Source organism: Eptatretus burgeri, chromosome 9, assembly GCF_056783735.1.
Source record: "Eptatretus burgeri isolate ZD-2024b chromosome 9, Ebu_testis_v1, whole genome shotgun sequence".
Lineage (NCBI taxonomy): Eukaryota > Metazoa > Chordata > Myxini > Myxiniformes > Myxinidae > Eptatretus > Eptatretus burgeri.
Genome location: NC_140969.1, coordinates 70,356,393 through 70,373,878, shown reverse-complemented (window position 1 = coordinate 70,373,878; position 17,486 = coordinate 70,356,393). Strand labels below are relative to the sequence as shown.

At 48.0% G+C, this 17,486-nt stretch overlaps 1 protein-coding gene and 1 long non-coding RNA gene across 7 annotated transcripts in view; one reads left to right on the top strand and one right to left on the bottom strand.

Annotated features, from left to right (window-relative positions):
- The window catches only part of LOC147020309 (uncharacterized), a 127,975-nt gene that overhangs the window by 70,537 nt on the left and 39,952 nt on the right, over positions 1-17,486 (top strand). The gene's annotated exons all lie outside the window — the stretch shown is intronic.
- The window catches only part of LOC147020310 (microtubule cross-linking factor 2-like), a 70,611-nt gene that overhangs the window by 37,737 nt on the left and 15,388 nt on the right, over positions 1-17,486 (bottom strand). For all 4 annotated transcript variants that reach the window (XM_085895604.1, XM_085895601.1, XM_085895602.1 and 1 more), the window contains exon 4: positions 3,314-3,376. In XM_085895604.1, coding sequence (XP_085751730.1) covers positions 3,314-3,376 — 63 coding nt within the window. The remainder of the gene's footprint in view (positions 1-3,313; positions 3,377-17,486) is intronic.

The window sequence follows — 17,486 nt, the reverse complement described above, 5'->3', positions numbered from 1 at the left end:
AACCAATAAAGACAACAAGGATAACATACCGGAGAAAAAAATTTGTTTGCTTTAATACATGCTCGAGCCAATACCGGAACCAAAATGAAGAAGAAGAACCTTTCTTAAGCCGCTGTCACACCTTGACGATTTAGCGAGCGTATGCCGACTTATGAAAAATTTGTCTAAAACGCTGGCACACGTCGAATACGTTATGGGTAAGTTTGGTATACGTTAAGAGCATGCTGAAGCACGCTGGCATACGTCGTAGTATGCCGAGCTCGTCGACAAATTTTAACACGCTCAAAATGTTTTGACATATGCCAGCGTATAACTCACACGTTCCGCATATGCTGGCCATAAGTTGGAGGCACATTACGCGATCGTTGACACACGTCGACACACGTTACTTGTAAGTTACTCATAAGTCGAAACACGTCGAGGTAATGTTTAGCGTCATTGTTCCAGACTCTATGGTTTTTTTTTCTTTGGCATAACGGTGATGTTGACACTTCGATTTCTAGTGCGGTTATAATATAATATAATTAATAGGCTGCCGCTCAACGATTTAAATCATAACCGCACTAGAAATCGAAGTGTCAACATCACCGTCATACCGAAGAAAAAAAAAACATGGAGTCTGGAACACTGACGGGTTCCTCCTGTGTGAACCCTATTTTTATATACCAATTCCCCTAAATGCTGCCAATACGCCATTATACGGTAGCTGTAAGTTAGAAACACGTTCACTAAGTTCTGTGGTTGTCTGGAAGACGTCAAATACGTCTTCATACGTCAATATGCGTTGGAGATACGTCACACATAGGTTCAAAGCACGTTACTCATAGGTTAGAAATAAGTTTCGGGTACGCTAAACATTACCTCGACGTGTTTCGACTTATGAGTAACTTACAAGTAACGTGTGTCGACGTGTGTCAACGATCGCATAACGTGCCTACAACTTATGGCCAGCGTATGCGGAACGTGTGCATCATACGCTGGCATACGTCTAAAAATTTGGAGCATGCTTAAAATGTGTCGACGTGCTCAGCGTACTACGACGTATGCCAGGGTGCTTCAGCGTGCTCTTAACGTATACAAGACTTACCCATAACGTATTCGAAGTGTGCCAGCGTATTCGGCAAATTTTTCATACGTCGGCATACGCTGGCTAAAACGTCAAGGTGTGACAGGGCCTTGACACTTCGATGTCTAGTGCGGTTATGATTTGAATCGTCGAGCCGCAGCCTTTTAATAGGCTACGCCACGTGATCGTCGGCGATACGCTGCCGTGCACTATGCATACGTTAGACTATCATTGGGCATAGGTTGTGAACGCCAACACCACGCTAAGCATTCGTTGGTATAAGTTATCCATATGTTATCGAAACGTTCTGTGTATGTTACTAATACGTTATGCATACGTCCAACTCGTTATGAATACGCCAAAAACTGAAAAAACCATCAATAGTTCAGCGTACGGCAGCGTTTTACATCCATTTTGATACGTTGCCATACGCTGGCTAAAATGTCAAGGTGTGACAGCGGCTTTACCCACCGTGTTTCATTCGTTTCTTGGCTTTACCTACTTCACATAAAAAATAACCTGAAGTACATACATGAAGCAAAAACATGCGCACGGCTTATGTGCATCTATAATACATCATGGTTATATACTTGGAATCGTTCCAATTGCAATGGGCCATGGACTAACACCTTGGCCTAAAGCCTGAGGCCTATTGATCTGTGCTGCTTCATGCAATGGTGTAGCATGCTTTTATTTTGGTGGAGTCAGGCCAGCTGTCCAGTCAATGGGTGTAAAGCAGTTGGATGGAGTCAGGGCAGCTGAACACTGACCCATGTATAATATATTTTCTAAGTCCAAAAAGGACATAACCCTGTGAAAAATTGATGAAACACCCTGAAACTCGAACTTCTTCTGTAATTTATCATAATAAAGCCAGGGAACCAAGTTTCAGTTGAATATGTCATAGGGTATTGGAAAAATTCTGGAAACCACAGGTGGGATTGACAAACGGACATATGGAGAGCATTCCTATATCCCCCTCCTGTGAATCTGGTCGGGGACTAATCAGCAAAGATAGTAGGAATTATGAAATAAACAAAAGAAGGATAACAGTGGTGGATAACGGAATAATAAGCTCAAGGGATTGTGAAGATTAGATTGTACAATAAAGGACAGACTGCAATGGACAATGCATTGTCTTTAGGAGAGTGTCTATTGTATTGACCACATCAGATTAGCCACCGGAGAATAACTTTATTTTTCAGTGTTAAAGCAACCAATCTGTAATTATCCTCCATTTGCTTCCTTTGCACTGTGTTTGCCTCTTAGAAATCGACAAATTCTGTGTTTTTCCTGTTCGATCAAAAGCCTCCCAAAGATTGGAGCATCTGGCCATGCCTTGTTTTCCCTTGAATGTCATGGCCTTTGTTTTCGTTAAGTTTTGCGCTTGTTTGAATTTGGACCTAGCCAACATGCAGTTAATCGTAGTTGACTGAGAAGGTTCTGGAAAAGCCACTCAAAGGCACCCCGGGGGGGGGGGGGGTCAAGAGAGAAACCATTGATTTTTGAGATCGCATCTGGGGGTATGGCAGGCAAGCTTTGTGGAGAACTCCTTCGGATCTGAGCTCTATATCAAACTATACTTTGTTTTTTTTCTCTGACAAAGGGTTAATCCCCGAAACGTCAGCTTCTCCTTTCTTCCCACGGTGGTAAGCAAACCTCAATCTCACATTTTGTTGATATCATCCATTCCACTTCCACTACTACTACCTATGCAGATCGACACTAGGCCTTCAAGAGCAAGACTAGTTCTTCATTATACTGTACGTTATGCTCTCTTAAGCCATTCTTCAAGTTTACCCACCATCTACCCAATATGTCCAGCCCTCCACACCCCTCCCCAGCATGACCCTCCTCCATCCCGACCACCCTGTATTCACCCCGACTGAGATTGAAGCGTCAGTAATGCCTCGTATGAAAAGCGAATAGTAACTGTCGCTGACCCAGATAGGTTGCAGCCGTGACCGCAGTGGGTGACTGGAGAGTACGTTCAGCGTAATAACATCCTGCCTGATAAGGTTCCTTTAGTGTTAATGATATTACTTTCTTTAGTTGGATTATTAGATTTGACTATTGATGGTTCCATGTAATTAAAAAAAAATTATGTCATGGAGTAAATCACTTCGTTAAATGCGCTAAAATCACTAATTATTTCAGTGGTGTATTTCACATCAATAATGAGATTACTTTGTATTTTCATTGGATTGTATTTTCAACAGGTGTTATAAGAGTCAGTGACATGCTTACCTGAGCAAGTGACTTTCTGTCTGGCCTGTGGTATTCCCGGCTGTTTCGTCTTCGTAATGAACTCTGTATGCACACACACACACACACACACACACACACACACACACACACACACACACACACACACACACACACACACACACACACACACACACACACACACACACACACACACACACACACACACACACACACACACACACACACACACACACACACACACACACACACACACACACTCATTTATGAGTAAAGGACGTTTAAGAAAAGATGATGAATGTCAACCATATTTAAGAGTTTTCTCCTTCAACCAAATAGTTATAAAACAATGACGGTGATGATATGCTTTCTGGTGACATCAGTTGTTTCTGGAAACATCGTGCAAAGGATTGTTCAAAGGGTTCTCGGAACGAGATTGCAGTAGTCAAAGAAACACCAACTTTTTTTTTTACTTTATAACATACAATGACGTATAGATACTCAGTATAAATAGTTTTATTCCATAACATATATCAACCAACACACTCCGTAATTTCCTCGAAGCAAGTGAAACATCTTTCTGGAAATAAATCGAAAACCTTTTTTATTCAAGGCAAGTATCTCTTAGATTCCTGGAAAACTCTTTTTTGTTGTTTAAACTGCTCTCTTCAGATAATTCTAGCCTACCCAACAACCCAATTGATCCTATCTTCAAGGTCAACTCCAACCTTACTGTTGGCATCTTCTCACGAGCAGAACCTGAAACAGCCATGAAACATGGAAAAGCCCCCGGTCTCGATGGTATTCCATTTAAAGTTTGGTGACTTCCGAAGTTAAGAACTTTATTGAATTTCTCCAACGAAACATACCTAGGAAATCGGCCTCCAGAATGGGTGTAAGAGGGCATTGTACCAAAACCCAAGAAAGGAAATTTAACCCTCCCTGAAAATTACCAGGAAATAAGTCTAACCAAAACTGCAGCAAAAATCTACAATCGCCTCCTTCTTAACAGAATTCGCCCTAAACTAGAAAAAAAATCCTCTGTCCAAATCAAAATGGTTTTCGGCCTCTTCTATCTACACCTTATCAGAATCTTGCTCAGGCACATCATTGAGGAAATATGTAACACCAAAAAGACGCCGCTATCATCTTCATCGACTTCAAAAAAGCTTTCAATCCCAATGACAAGAATAAACTTTTCCAAATCCTGTATGAATATACCTCTGCAGTGGATTTAACTACTGAAGGAGAGACTGAAAATTCCCAAATCAACGCTGGAGTTCTCCAAGGCAACCCGCTGGCTCCTCACATGTTTACCATTGCCTTGGTCTTTGCCCTAAGAACTGACAGAAGACTGAGATGGTTAATATCTCTCTCTCTCTCTCTCTCTCTCTCTCTCTCTCTCTCTCTCTCTCTCTCTCTCTCTCTCTCTCTCTGTCTCTGTCTCTGTCTCTGTCTCTGTCTCTCTCTCTCTCTCTCTCTCTCTCTCTCTCTCTCTCTCTCTCTCTCTCTCTCTCTCTCTCTCTCTCTCTCTCTCTCTCTCTCTCTCTCTCTCTCTCTCTGTCACAGACATCCAGTCTAACATATTTCTGATTTGGATTTTGCTGGTGACATAGCACTCCTCTCTGACATGTTACATGAAGCTGAACTTCTACTTCACAAGGTTAATAACTGCTGCTACGTCCATTGGACTGACACTCAATACTGGAAAAACAAAGCACAGTAAGACCTTGACATTCGTGGGGGATACATTTTTGAAAAATGCCGCAAATGTCAAATCCAGTATTGAGGCCTTGTTTGTCCAGAATGTCGAATCCAGTATTGAGGCCTTGTTTGTCCAGAATGTCAAATCCAGTATTGAGGCCTCCACGAATGTTTGAGGCATTGTTTCAATGGTAAAAAGGGGGATAGGTTCCCGAGGGTTCGTGATTCACAAGGAAAAATAAAAAATCCCGCGAAAAACTACTCCACTTACAACACTCCCGTGAAATACACTTGCGAAAAACCGTGAATACACGAAGCACAAGGCCATGAATGTAGAAACAGATCAGAAAAACTGCCAATACGCCAGTTAACACACAAGGTGGATAAACTCTTGTGGATAAAGTCATTATTTGAACAAATTCATTTTATTTCTTCAACTGCTGTGGCCACGGTGAAGACCGGCTTTAACGATAAAGGGATCTGACATGGTATGCAGCCACAGTCTGGCCAGCAGGTGCTTATCAACCATTTAATTGGAGTGCTTGCTTGAGGGCTTAAGCCACTTGCCTATAGTCGATAGCGGCACAGTGCTACATCATTCTGAGCGAACCGTTCACTCACTGTGGATGCTTTTGCCACGCCACATCATTCAGAGCAACTGGTTCATGCTCCGTCATTCTGAGTGAGTGGTTTGTTCCCCGTCATCTTGAGTGAGTGGTTGGTTCCCCGTCATCCTGAGTGAGTGGTTCATGCTCCATCATCCTGAGCAAGTAGTTCATTCCCCATCATCCCGAGTGAGTAGTTTGTGCCCCGTCATCCTGAGTGAGTGATTCGTGCCCCGTCATCCTGAGCAAGTAGTTCATTCCCCATCATCTTGAGTGAGTGGGTTGTACCACATCATCCTGAGTGAGTGATTTGTGCCCCGTCATCCTGTGGGAGTGGTTCGTTCCCCATCATCTTGAGCGAGTGGTTCATGCCTCGTCATCCCGAGTGAGTAGTTCGTGCTCCGTTATCCCGAGCGAGTAGTTTGTGCTCCGTCATCCCAAGTGAGTGGTTCATATCCCGTCATCCCAAGCGAGTGGTTCATATCCCGTCATCCCAAGCGAGTGGTTCATATCCCATCATCCCAAGTGAGTGGTTCATATCCCGTCATCCCAAGCGAATTGTTCGTGCTCCGTCATTCGAAGCAAGTTTTTATGATGACATTAATATCCGATTTCCAAGCTGTTTACTGTATTAACGTATTTTCTGAATTACCGAGTCAAATTTTTTTTCCACCCGTCACACAATAGTTGTGAACACATCCCTGAAACATCTTTATAAATGGAACATTGTTTTTTTAGTGAAAGCTACTTCATGTTTTTGTGTTGTGTACAGTATGTTCTGTATTCGGTAATCATATTGACTCCAACCTGCTGATTCCCGTAAAATTGCTGATATCGGCCAAGCACGAACGTGTGTGTGTGTGTGTGTGTGTGTGTGTGTGTGTGTGTGTGTGTGTGTGTGTGTGTGTGTGTGTGTGTGTGTGTGTGTGTGTGTGTGTGTGTGTGTGTGTGTGTGTGTGTGTGTGTGTGTGTTGTTCATAAAGCAAAACATATTCTCTCTGCTAACTCCCCGACCACACCCCTCTTTCTCTTTGTCCCATCCTTGCTCTATCCCCTCCCAATACAGTCCAGCACCCTCCTTCCACACCACTCTCACTCACCCTCTCTCTCTCTCTCTCTCTCTCTCTCTCTCTGTCTCTGTCTCTGTCTCTGTCTCTGTCTCTGTCTCTGTCTCTGTCTCTGTCTCTGTCTCTCTCTGTCTCTGTACATATCTGGGTGGTGTTTATGTCTGGACGGGAGTTTGTCTCCAGATGTGTCCGAGCGGTGTTTGATTCCGGACGGGAGTTTGTCTCTGGATGTGTCCGAGTAGTGTTTGTGTCTGGACGGCTTGGCTCCGGATGCGTCCGGCGGGTTTTGTCTCCGGACGTGTGCGGGTGGCTTTTGTCTCTGGGCCATATTTTTGTATGACTAGTAGAAAATGGATTTCAGAGATTATTTTGTTTCCGTCTTCACTGTTTTTCGATGCAGAATCATTTTGATGAGACAGTATGAATCGTAATAATGTTTCATCGCATGTCTGCTTTCCCTTCCTCTCACCTCACAGTCATTCCTTCCCCCAGCCCTCCTCGCTCACCCACTCCTCCTCGCTCCCACACTCCTCCTTGCTCCCCCTTCCTCCTCTCTCTTTCCCTCTCCACCACTTCACTCTCACCCCTCTCTCTCCCCCACCCTTCCCTCTTCCCCCCCCCCTTTTCTCCCCCCCCCCTTTACTATTCCCATCGTCCAAGCGACAGTTGGTATTTGCTCTATAAATCATATATATATATATATATATATATATATATATATGTATATATATATATATATATATATATATATATATATATATATATATATATATATATATTGTTGTGGTTACCAAATTCGCAAACCACCATTCAGGTCCCTTAGGTGAGGTATCTCGGTAAGTGCATGTGTAGTTAGGCCCAAACCCGTTGTCTAGTGGGAATACATGTCATTTATGCGAGCTGCGACTCTTCAGGATAGCCGTTTTTCTTTTACTATCTTTATTTTGGACCACCCGCCATGATTACCACCACAACCACAACATCAACCACCAACCACAACGCCGCTTCACCACAACCGCCACGACCTTCACGTCACACCTCGCAACCGTAGCATCGCCACCGTTCTTGCCCCGCTGTGGGTACCGGTGTTGGACTCGTGCAGGGCGCACGTTGAACAGCGTGTACAAAATCACGGATTTTGTGCTTCAAAAACGGATCAAAAACGACACACGCCCACTTTTTGCCGTCCAATCGGTGAGCGAGGGGCGATTTGGCCCCGCCTCCAGAACGATCGATATATGCAAATTTGTGGATCAAAAAGCCTTCACGCCCACTTTTTCTCGGGCCAATGGGGAGCGAGGTGAAAGGTCGAAGGGAGGGGGTCAAAGGCGAAGCTACGGGGGGATAAAAGGACGGTGTTCGTCAGTCAGAAGAGTGTGGAAGTCTGGAGCCCGAAGCCTGCAGTAACTGGAGAAGCTGAAGAGAGTCGAACGAGGAGAGCCCAAAGAAGAGTCCAGGGTGGAGAGTCCAGAGGCGGAGAGGCGGCAACGGCGAAGGCAGACGAGGGGGTGCTCGCGTCGGTGCCGGGAGCTGCACGCCCGAGGGAGGCCGGCAGCGCGACCTGGCCGAGGTGGAGACGCACACCAGGGATAATAAAGATCCTCTATACCCCGAGCATCAGCAACCCCCTCCTGTTTCCCCCCGCGCTGAGATAGTGCGACCAAGGGGGCCCCCTTTCCCACCCCCTGCCAGGCACTGTCCGCGAGGCCCGCGGAGTGAGGCGCCATCGCCGCTCCGCGTCTCATCACCAGACGGGTAGGCGCGACCCGGTCTCGGCCTCAGGCCCGCCTCATTCTTGAGGGATTTCTTTTCCTTGGTTTTGGGTATGTGTTGTCGGCGCCGTCTGTGAAGTAGAATTGTATAAGTGTTGCCGTGTGCTCGGTAGTCGGTATTAGCTCTGCATTGTTTTCGCTTTTATATTTGCTTTTTGTGTAAATGGAATTGTGTTTTTTCTGTGTGCATTTGGTGGAATTGTATTTGTGTGCTTTCCGTTCGTCGCGAATAAATGTGCTTTATTGTTGAACTGTTCTCCCGCTTCGCTTCGTCTTTTCCTCCATTGAATCCTCATCTTGCTTCACGTAAAGGGTTGGTAGTGGGCTGAATACGCCCGATAATTAATCGAACCGTCGAGGTCGACGATAACACCGCTCGGTTATTCTGATAGTACGGAACGGGTCGCTTAGGTGGCCCGTGTCCGAAGTCGACCTGCGGCGAGGTGCGATCGCCCGGTCTACCCTCCGCGTGGGTACTTAGGTAGGTCGAATTCGGCGAGCAACCCTATCCCACGCGGGGGCTGATTGGCTCGATCGCGGTGAGACCGAAAGGTCCACCCGTGACTGGTTCCCGGCGTTAGTCCGAGAGGGTCACGACTGGATTGTCCGTCCGGTGGGCGACGTGCCGCGATTCGAGTTACGTGGCCGTCAGCACGCCGGCGGGCGCGAATACCGCAACACTGGTGTCAGGTCGTGCGATACAAATTCATCGCCCTCCTCGCGGCACTGGTATCGGAGAACAGGAAAACGGGCTGTCCTGTCTCCGGCTAAATTCACGGGAATCGGTCCAGGGGTGAGAGAAGCGACCCCCGATTCCCTCCAAATTACGAGCGAGCAAATTAACCCTTCACGAGAAGCAAGATGGCGTCTCAAGGCGAGCGGGAGCCGGGGGTATTAGAAATGGATGTAGAATGTGTAGAATCCATGGTCCAGGATGGAATCCCCGAGCAGGAAATGTTGATTGTGCAGGAACACGGACTCGCCCAACTGAACCCAGGGCCCGAGGTGGGTGCGGCAGCGGCCGCGGTGTATGACACCTCCCCCCCCCCTCTCCACCAAGACCCTTCCCCAACCCCTGCCGAAACGGCTCACTTGAGTGCATCCGACATGGCCCAGCTATTCACCATGCTGGCACAAATGAATGCGGCAATGACAAATGAAATAAAAAACGAAATGAAAGACATGAACAAACAAATAAACGAAAAGATGGATACAAATACAAACGAAATGAAAGGCATAAACGAAAAGATGGATACAAATACAAACGAAATGAAAGGCATGAACGAAAAGATGGATACAAATACAAATGAAATGAAAAACGAAATGAACAAGCAAATAAACGGAATGGAAGCAAACATGAAGGAAGAAATGAAAAAGTTCCGGGGTGAGACGCAGAACATGGGCCGATGCCTGCAGGCGGGCATGAAGGCCGTGAGCAGGGAACTTAAAATGGCGACTCCACGTGTCGGAACAAACGAGCTGGAAGGGGGTGCAACGGCTGACAGGCCCGCGGTGGAGGCGGGTAAGGAAAAAGTAATTCGGGAGACAAGAGACGAGGTGAAAGTAATTGCGAGGGAGAGAAAAGAACAATTAATACGGAGAGCAAGGATGAGGTACGCGGAGATCGTGAAAGAGCAAGGAGTGAAAAACAGGGAAGGACGGGAGCGACTTAAAGAGAAAGCAAGGTTGACCTACATAAAGATAAGGGAAAGACGCCAGAAAGAAGCGGAGACTAATAGACAGGAGGGGACAACAGAAATTTATAAATGTACAGAGACACGGGAGATGGGAACGATAGAGGAGAGACTGCACGGTGAGGACGGGGTAAGTGACGCACACACGGAGGTAGTGGAGGATAATGGGGGTGAGCTGGCGGACTGGGTAGAGACCCAGTGCGAGCACCTGGATGGCCTCCTCCAGGAACGAGGGGAGGGAGTATGCCCCCTTGAGGCGAGTCACGACCAGGTGAGTTCGGTCGTGCTTTGCGAGGTTGAGAGGACGGGTGCTGTGGACGGGTGCACGGCGAGCTTGGGGGGTATAGAGGCCCCGGAGACCCTTGTGGGGACACAAATCCCCAGTGTGGTTGTCCCTGTGTGTGTGGTGCAAGGTGTGAGTGCGTCCCCGTGTGGAAGCGACCCCGTGTGTGAGTGGTGTGGTGGCGATGGTGCCGGAGTGTGTGCTTCCCAGCACGCCGTGTGTGGATGAGGCACCGTGTGTGAGTGTCGCCGTGTGTGTGAATGAGGCACCGCGGTTGAGTGCCCCCGCGTGTATGAGTGAGGGACGTTGTGTGGAAGAGACCGCGTGTGTGAGTGTCGCCGTGTGTATGAGTGAGGTACCGCGGGTGAGTGCCCCCGCGTGTATGAGTGAGGCACGGTGTGTGGATGAGGCACAGCGGTTGAGTGCCCTCGCGTGCGTGGGTGAGGCACCGCGGGTGAGTGCCCCCGCGCGAGTGAATGGAGCACCACGTGTGAGTAGTATGGTTTGTGTGAGTAGTGAGGCACGCGTGAGTGAACGGCCGTGTGCAAGGTCGCTGTGTGCCAGGGAGACCGTGTGTGTGAGAGAGCGGTATGAGAGGGAGATGTCGGTTGGCATGCGGGAGCACGCAGCCGCGTCTCCCCGTGTGAATGTGATGGAGTGGACTGTGTGCGTCGTAACACGCAGGTATGCGTGTGTGGAATGGAGACGGAGACGGCGACAGAGGAGAGAAAGCCGAGTAGCGGCTGTAGTTGTTTCGAGGACCGTGCCGGGTTCACCCAGCAGTGAGCACGAGGTTCGTGCTGTGCAACGCACGAGACCGCCACGTGCTCGCTTGCGAGAGTGAAGTCCCGGTCCGGAAACGCACGCGGTGGATTTGCCGATCCCGCGGACGGACAAAGTTTAGGCAGGTAAATGGATTTGGACCGGACGGGTTCTCCACGCGATCGTGTGTGTTAAGCTCCAACGGGCAAAGCACATGTGTTCGCGTGGGGAACCCCTCGAGACGTGGGGCTTGTGTTTTTTTGTTTTTTTTTTGCGCACGGTGACGTCATGGCTGCACGTGTGGTTGGAATCCGGCAGGAGGGGTATCTCTGCCGGATGGTACCGTCCAAGGAGGGACGAGGAACACGTGCAGCTGCATGACGTCACGGGCAGGTGCAAAGTGCGCGAGCTCTGAGTTGTCGCGCAGGTGCTGCGCATGAAAAAAAAAAAAAAAAAAAAGCAAGCCTCACTTTCGGGTGTACAGGATTCCTGGGCAAGGGGTGAAAGACCCCCTTACCCTGGGCACAGGATGGAAACTAGTTAGGGGGAAGGGTTAGCTTAGTTAGACCGACTTCATGGCGCAGGGGTAAGTCCTCATGGAGTCCGTGGAATGGATTAGTTAGAGGGATTGTAGTCAGATTTAGGTTGGGAAATAAAAGTTATTTGGGATTATTTGGAGAACATGGACAGACTTGTGGATGTGTAGTGGGGACGTAGTTTAGCTACGTAGTGTTAAAAGGAACGTGCTACTAGTGTAAGGGACGACGTGGGAGCACGAGTTAGTTAGGGGAGGTAGTTAGAAGGATGGCAGAGTTCAGTGGTGTGTGTGTTGAGTTGTTGGTGAGTGAATTGTGAGGCATGTGCTTGGTGAGTGAGTGAGGCCAGCGGGTCTGTGTGTGTGGAGTGAATGGGGAATGCATGGTGCGATGAGTGATTGGGGGAGGAGTGACTCCCGCCCAAGGGACCCCGGGGTCAGAGTAAAGTGAGTTAGCTGGGTTAGTCAAATTGAAAAATGGAGGTCGTTTTGTTGTTGGTGGGAAAGTAGGCTCGAGACCCATTTGGAGGGGTGCAGGAGCCCTGTTGACGGGCTTGGGAGCGTGGCTGCGAAAGGTGAGTATCGCTGAGTGGGTACCCCGGGCACCAGGCTAGTCGGCCGCGGTAGACCATGGGCCCATGGGGGGCCGGGATAGAGTAGTGGGCACGGGTGCGCCTGCTTGGTGCGGGGGCCCGGGGCGCCATTAGCCGCGTGGGCAGTGTTGTGGGCACGGGTGACCCTCGGAAAGGGGCCCGGGAGGCCGGCCTGCCACGTGTGCGTTTCAGGGGAGGTGCCATGGGGGGCACTCCCCGGTGTTAGGGAGCTGGTAGGCTCGGAGGCAGTGTAGTGCCCGGGGGTGCCATAGCGGGAGAATCGGCAGAGGGTCGTGCCTGCCAAAGGGAGCCACGTGTCCCAGCCAGGAGACCGTGTGAGGGCACGGAGAGAAAATTGGGGGGCGAGGCCCGAAATTGTAAGGACACCAACACAGGCGACGGGAATCTGGGTTGTTAGAACCAATAGTTTAAGCGAGAGGCGCTTGTTGAAAGCCCCGGGGTAGTTTAACAGTTAAATGGTTAGGGTAGATTAGGAGATGTACCCCTCCGCACCATCCATCCCCACGCTCTCGTTGTGGGCCGCTGGACCCACTTTGGTTAGATCGCCGAACTCTGGGGAGGCCATTCTGAGGCTTGAGTTGGGCCTCGACACAGGACGTTAGCTCTCCCTTATTCCCCTCCGGGAAGGGAACGTAGGGGTTGGGAGTAGGCTAGGTGACAGGATAGGTTAGCCGAACAAGGACGATAAAGGGGGTTAGGGGACGATTTATAGTGGGGAAGTAAAAATAAAAACAACAAAAAAATAAGTTGGGGCTAAATTGGGGTTTGGACAAATTAAGGGAGTGGGTATGTACAGTGACAGGCAAAGGCGATAGGTTGGGAGGGAGACAGGTAGGTAGGTCCGAGCCCGCCTTCCAAGTGGCCAGCACCACCGCACTCCCTCCACCAACCTCCATTGAACGGCAAAGGCTGGCCAATTTCATCGGCTGGCTGTGTTTTGCTTCAAGGCGGAGGCCGGCCAACTTCATCAGCAGCTGTGTGCTGCAAGGCCTGTGCCGGCCAGTTCATCTGCTGGCTGTTTGTCTTCGAGGCCTGTTCCGGCCAGTTCGTCTGCCGGCTGTGTTTGCCTGCAGCGGCCTCCTTCTTCTGCGGGCTGTGTTTGCCTGCTCACCTTTGCCATGCCATGCCCACTGCCCACGTTCACCAGCCCCGTTCAATTTTTGCTTTGCCCCCCCTGTTCATTTCCATGTGCGCCAGGATCGTAAAAGCAACAGTTTGCAAGCTGCGAGAACTGCCCCGTTGGCAGCTACAACACGGGCCTGCAGTGGCGGCCCGTGCACCGTGTTTGTGTTCATGCATCCATTCGTTGTGCTCATTGCGTGTGCCACTTGAGCTGGCACGGAGACTGCGTTTGTGCAGCCCATGCACCGTTGTGGTTCACTGCGTTCAGTTCAAAAGGGAAGGCCTTGGACTGCGTGTGAGCAGCCAGCCACGTTCCCTGTCACCTGCATCGTTTGAGCCAGAGACTGCATGTGGGCAGCCTGGCTCCCTGCTAACTGCTTTCTTTTGCAGAGTTCAATGATCCTGGGCCATGGTTTAGTGTAAAATTTGTAAGTTAAGGTAAGATGTACTGTAAATATGAGTGCGCCCCCCGGCATGTATGTCTTAGCGCCGGCAATTTTATTTAAGTCGTCCGTGTGAGTGAGTTTGTTTAGGTAGTTACGCAGCCCTCAGGTTATTTATTTTGGGGACACGAATACCATGAATGTCGCACTCAGGGATCCGTAGGTAAAATGTACTAGGGGAAAACTACACATGATGGCACACGAAAATTTGACGACTCGGGACGAGTCTGTAAAAAGGGGAGGGGGTAGTGTTGTGGTTACCAAATTCGCAAACCACCATTCAGGTCCCTTAGGTGAGGTATCTCGGTAAGTGCATGTGTAGTTAGGCCCAAACCCGTTGTCTAGTGGGAATACATGTCATTTATGCGAGCTGCGACTCTTCAGGATAGCCGTTTTTCTTTTACTATCTTTATTTTGGACCACCCGCCATGATTACCACCACAACCACAACATCAACCACCAACCACAACGCCGCTTCACCACAACCGCCACGACCTTCACGTCACACCTCGCAACCGTAGCATCGCCACCGTTCTTGCCCCGCTGTGGGTACCGGTGTTGGACTCGTGCAGGGCGCACGTTGAACAGCGTGTACAAAATCACGGATTTTGTGCTTCAAAAACGGATCAAAAACGACACACGTCCACTTTTTGCCGTCCAATCGGTGAGCGAGGGGCGATTTGGCCCCGCCTCCAGAACGATCGATATATGCAAATTTGTGGATCAAAAAGCCTTCACGCCCACTTTTTCTTGGGCCAATGGGGAGCGAGGTGAAAGGTCGAAGGGAGGGGGTCAAAGGCGAAGCTACGGGGGGATAAAAGGACGGTGTTCGTCAGTCAGAAGAGTGTGGAAGTCTGGAGCCCGAAGCCTGCAGTAGCTGGAGAAGCTGAAGAGAGTCGAACGAGGAGAGCCCAAAGAAGAGTCCAGGGTGGAGAGTCCAGAGGCGGAGAGGCGGCAACGGCGAAGGCAGACGAGGGGGTGCTCGCGTCGGTGCCGGGAGCTGCACGCCCGAGGGAGGCCGGCAGCGCGACCTGGCCGAGGTGGAGACGCACACCAGGGATAATAAAGATCCTCTATACCCCGAGCATCAGCAACCCCCTCCTGTTTCCCCCCGCGCTGAGATAGTGCGACCAAGGGGGCCCCCTTTCCCACCCCCTGCCAGGCACTGTCCGCGAGGCCCGCGGAGTGAGGCGCCATCGCCGCTCCGCGTCTCATCACCAGACGGGTAGGCGCGACCCGGTCTCGGCCTCAGGCCCGCCTCATTCTTGAGGGATTTCTTTTCCTTGGTTTTGGGTATGTGTTGTCGGCGCCGTCTGTGAAGTAGAATTGTATAAGTGTTGCCGTGTGCTCGGTAGTCGGTATTAGCTCTGCATTGTTTTCGCTTTTATATTTGCTTTTTGTGTAAATGGAATTGTGTTTTTTCTGTGTGCATTTGGTGGAATTGTATTTGTGTGCTTTCCGTTCGTCGCGAATAAATGTGCTTTATTGTTGAACTGTTCTCCCGCTTCGCTTCGTCTTTTCCTCCATTGAATCCCCATCTTGCTTCACGTAAAGGGTTGGTAGTGGGCTGAATACGCCCGATAATTAATCGAACCGTCGAGGTCGACGATAACACCGCTCGGTTATTCTGATAGTACGGAACGGGTCGCTTAGGTGGCCCGTGTCCGAAGTCGACCTGCGGCGAGGTGCGATCGCCCGGTCTACCCTCCGCGTGGGTACTTAGGTAGGTCGACCCGGCGAGCAACCCTATCCCACGCGGGGGCTGATTGGCTCGATCGCGGTGAGACCGAAAGGTCCACCCGTGACTGGTTCCCGGCGTTAGTCCGAGAGGGTCACGACTGGATTGTCCGTCCGGTGGGCGACGTGCCGCGATTCGAGTTACGTGGCCGTCAGCACGCCGGCGGGCGCGAATACCGCAACAATATATATATATATATATATATATATATATATATATATATATATATATATATATATATATATATATATATATATATATATATATATGTATATATGTATATATATATATATATGTATATATATGTATATATTTATGTATATACATATACATATATATATGTATATATATATATATATATATATATATATATATATATATATATATATATATATATATATATATATATATATATATATATATATATATATATATATATGTATATGTATATATATATATATATATATATATATATATATATATATATATATATATATATATATATATATATATATATATATATATGTATATATATATATGTATATATATATATATATATATATATATATATATATATATATATATATATATATATATATATATATGCATGCACATACGAAGGTGGATACTTTGAGTCCTTGGTGGGGGGGGGGGACTCCATTCTACCTTCTGAAACCTTCATTTATGATAAAAAAATGTATTGATCAAACTGTTCAGGGAGGTCCTGTGACTTGATGTCACATCCTTATTTGACACTATCCCTGTTAAAGTCCGTTATTCCTCCAATTTCAACAGTCACGTGAAACTCGTAATAATGTACTGTGAGTGTGCATGTAAATTTTATTGTGTTATAAAGCAAAGCAAAATGAAGTTTGATTATACTTTCAACAAAGTTCAGTGCATCGTGAAACAAAGTGTATATGTATGGTTTGCAATTAGTTGCAATATTAATAGTAGTAGTACTTGTAATAATAATAAAAAATATTAATAATAATAATAATAATAGTAATAAAAAAAGAACCTTTTTATTTCAAAAGTTTTTCCTGTGTTTTAAATAAAATTTCACATATCATGCTCAAACATGTATATTTATCCAGCGTACCTGGTTTGGCAGATACTAACAGTAAAATGTATTGGTCATTGTGATTCAAGCAAGTGGTCATTACACCTTAATTTCTCTTTCACCGGGTTGTTAAAAATACCAACAAATATGACGACACTAACATAATCCTGTGCCTTGATGTCACATCCTTATTTGCCTTGAAAGAACAATGGTAAACTCAGCTGCTTTAGCAGGCCATTGTGCCGATGGAGGCAGCTGTAAACATAGCGCGGGTCGGGCTGTATACCTGAATTCCAGTGGGCTCAAAAATAAACAAAACGTGAAAACTCACCTTCTGTCCTTACAATACTGATATGACAAAGTGCACTTCCAATTGCTTAATTGTGCAGCCGGATCCTTGGTCAAAACGGATCCAATTTGTGGCAGATTATTTGTCCTGGAGTAAACTTGAAAACTGGATCACATGAGCAGGTCAGGTATGGGAGCATGCGCCAGAGCAGAAAATGGACGCAGCGTCGCTGCGTCCACTTTCTGCTGGTACTCCAGGGGCCTCCGTTTGGCCATCCCTCAGGCAGATGCCGAGCCCATACCAATTTCCTCGAGATGCCGATCAACCTGCCACAACCATGAGGCATTTGGTCAGCCCATTGGCCTCCTCCACTCATGTGGCTCCCTCACTGAGAGAATCTGATGAGCAGGATCAGTATCAGGAAAACAAGCCACATGTCCATACAGCCGCAGCTGATGCTCACAGACAATGCAGGTAACCAATCTCATTTGAGTCTCACTCAG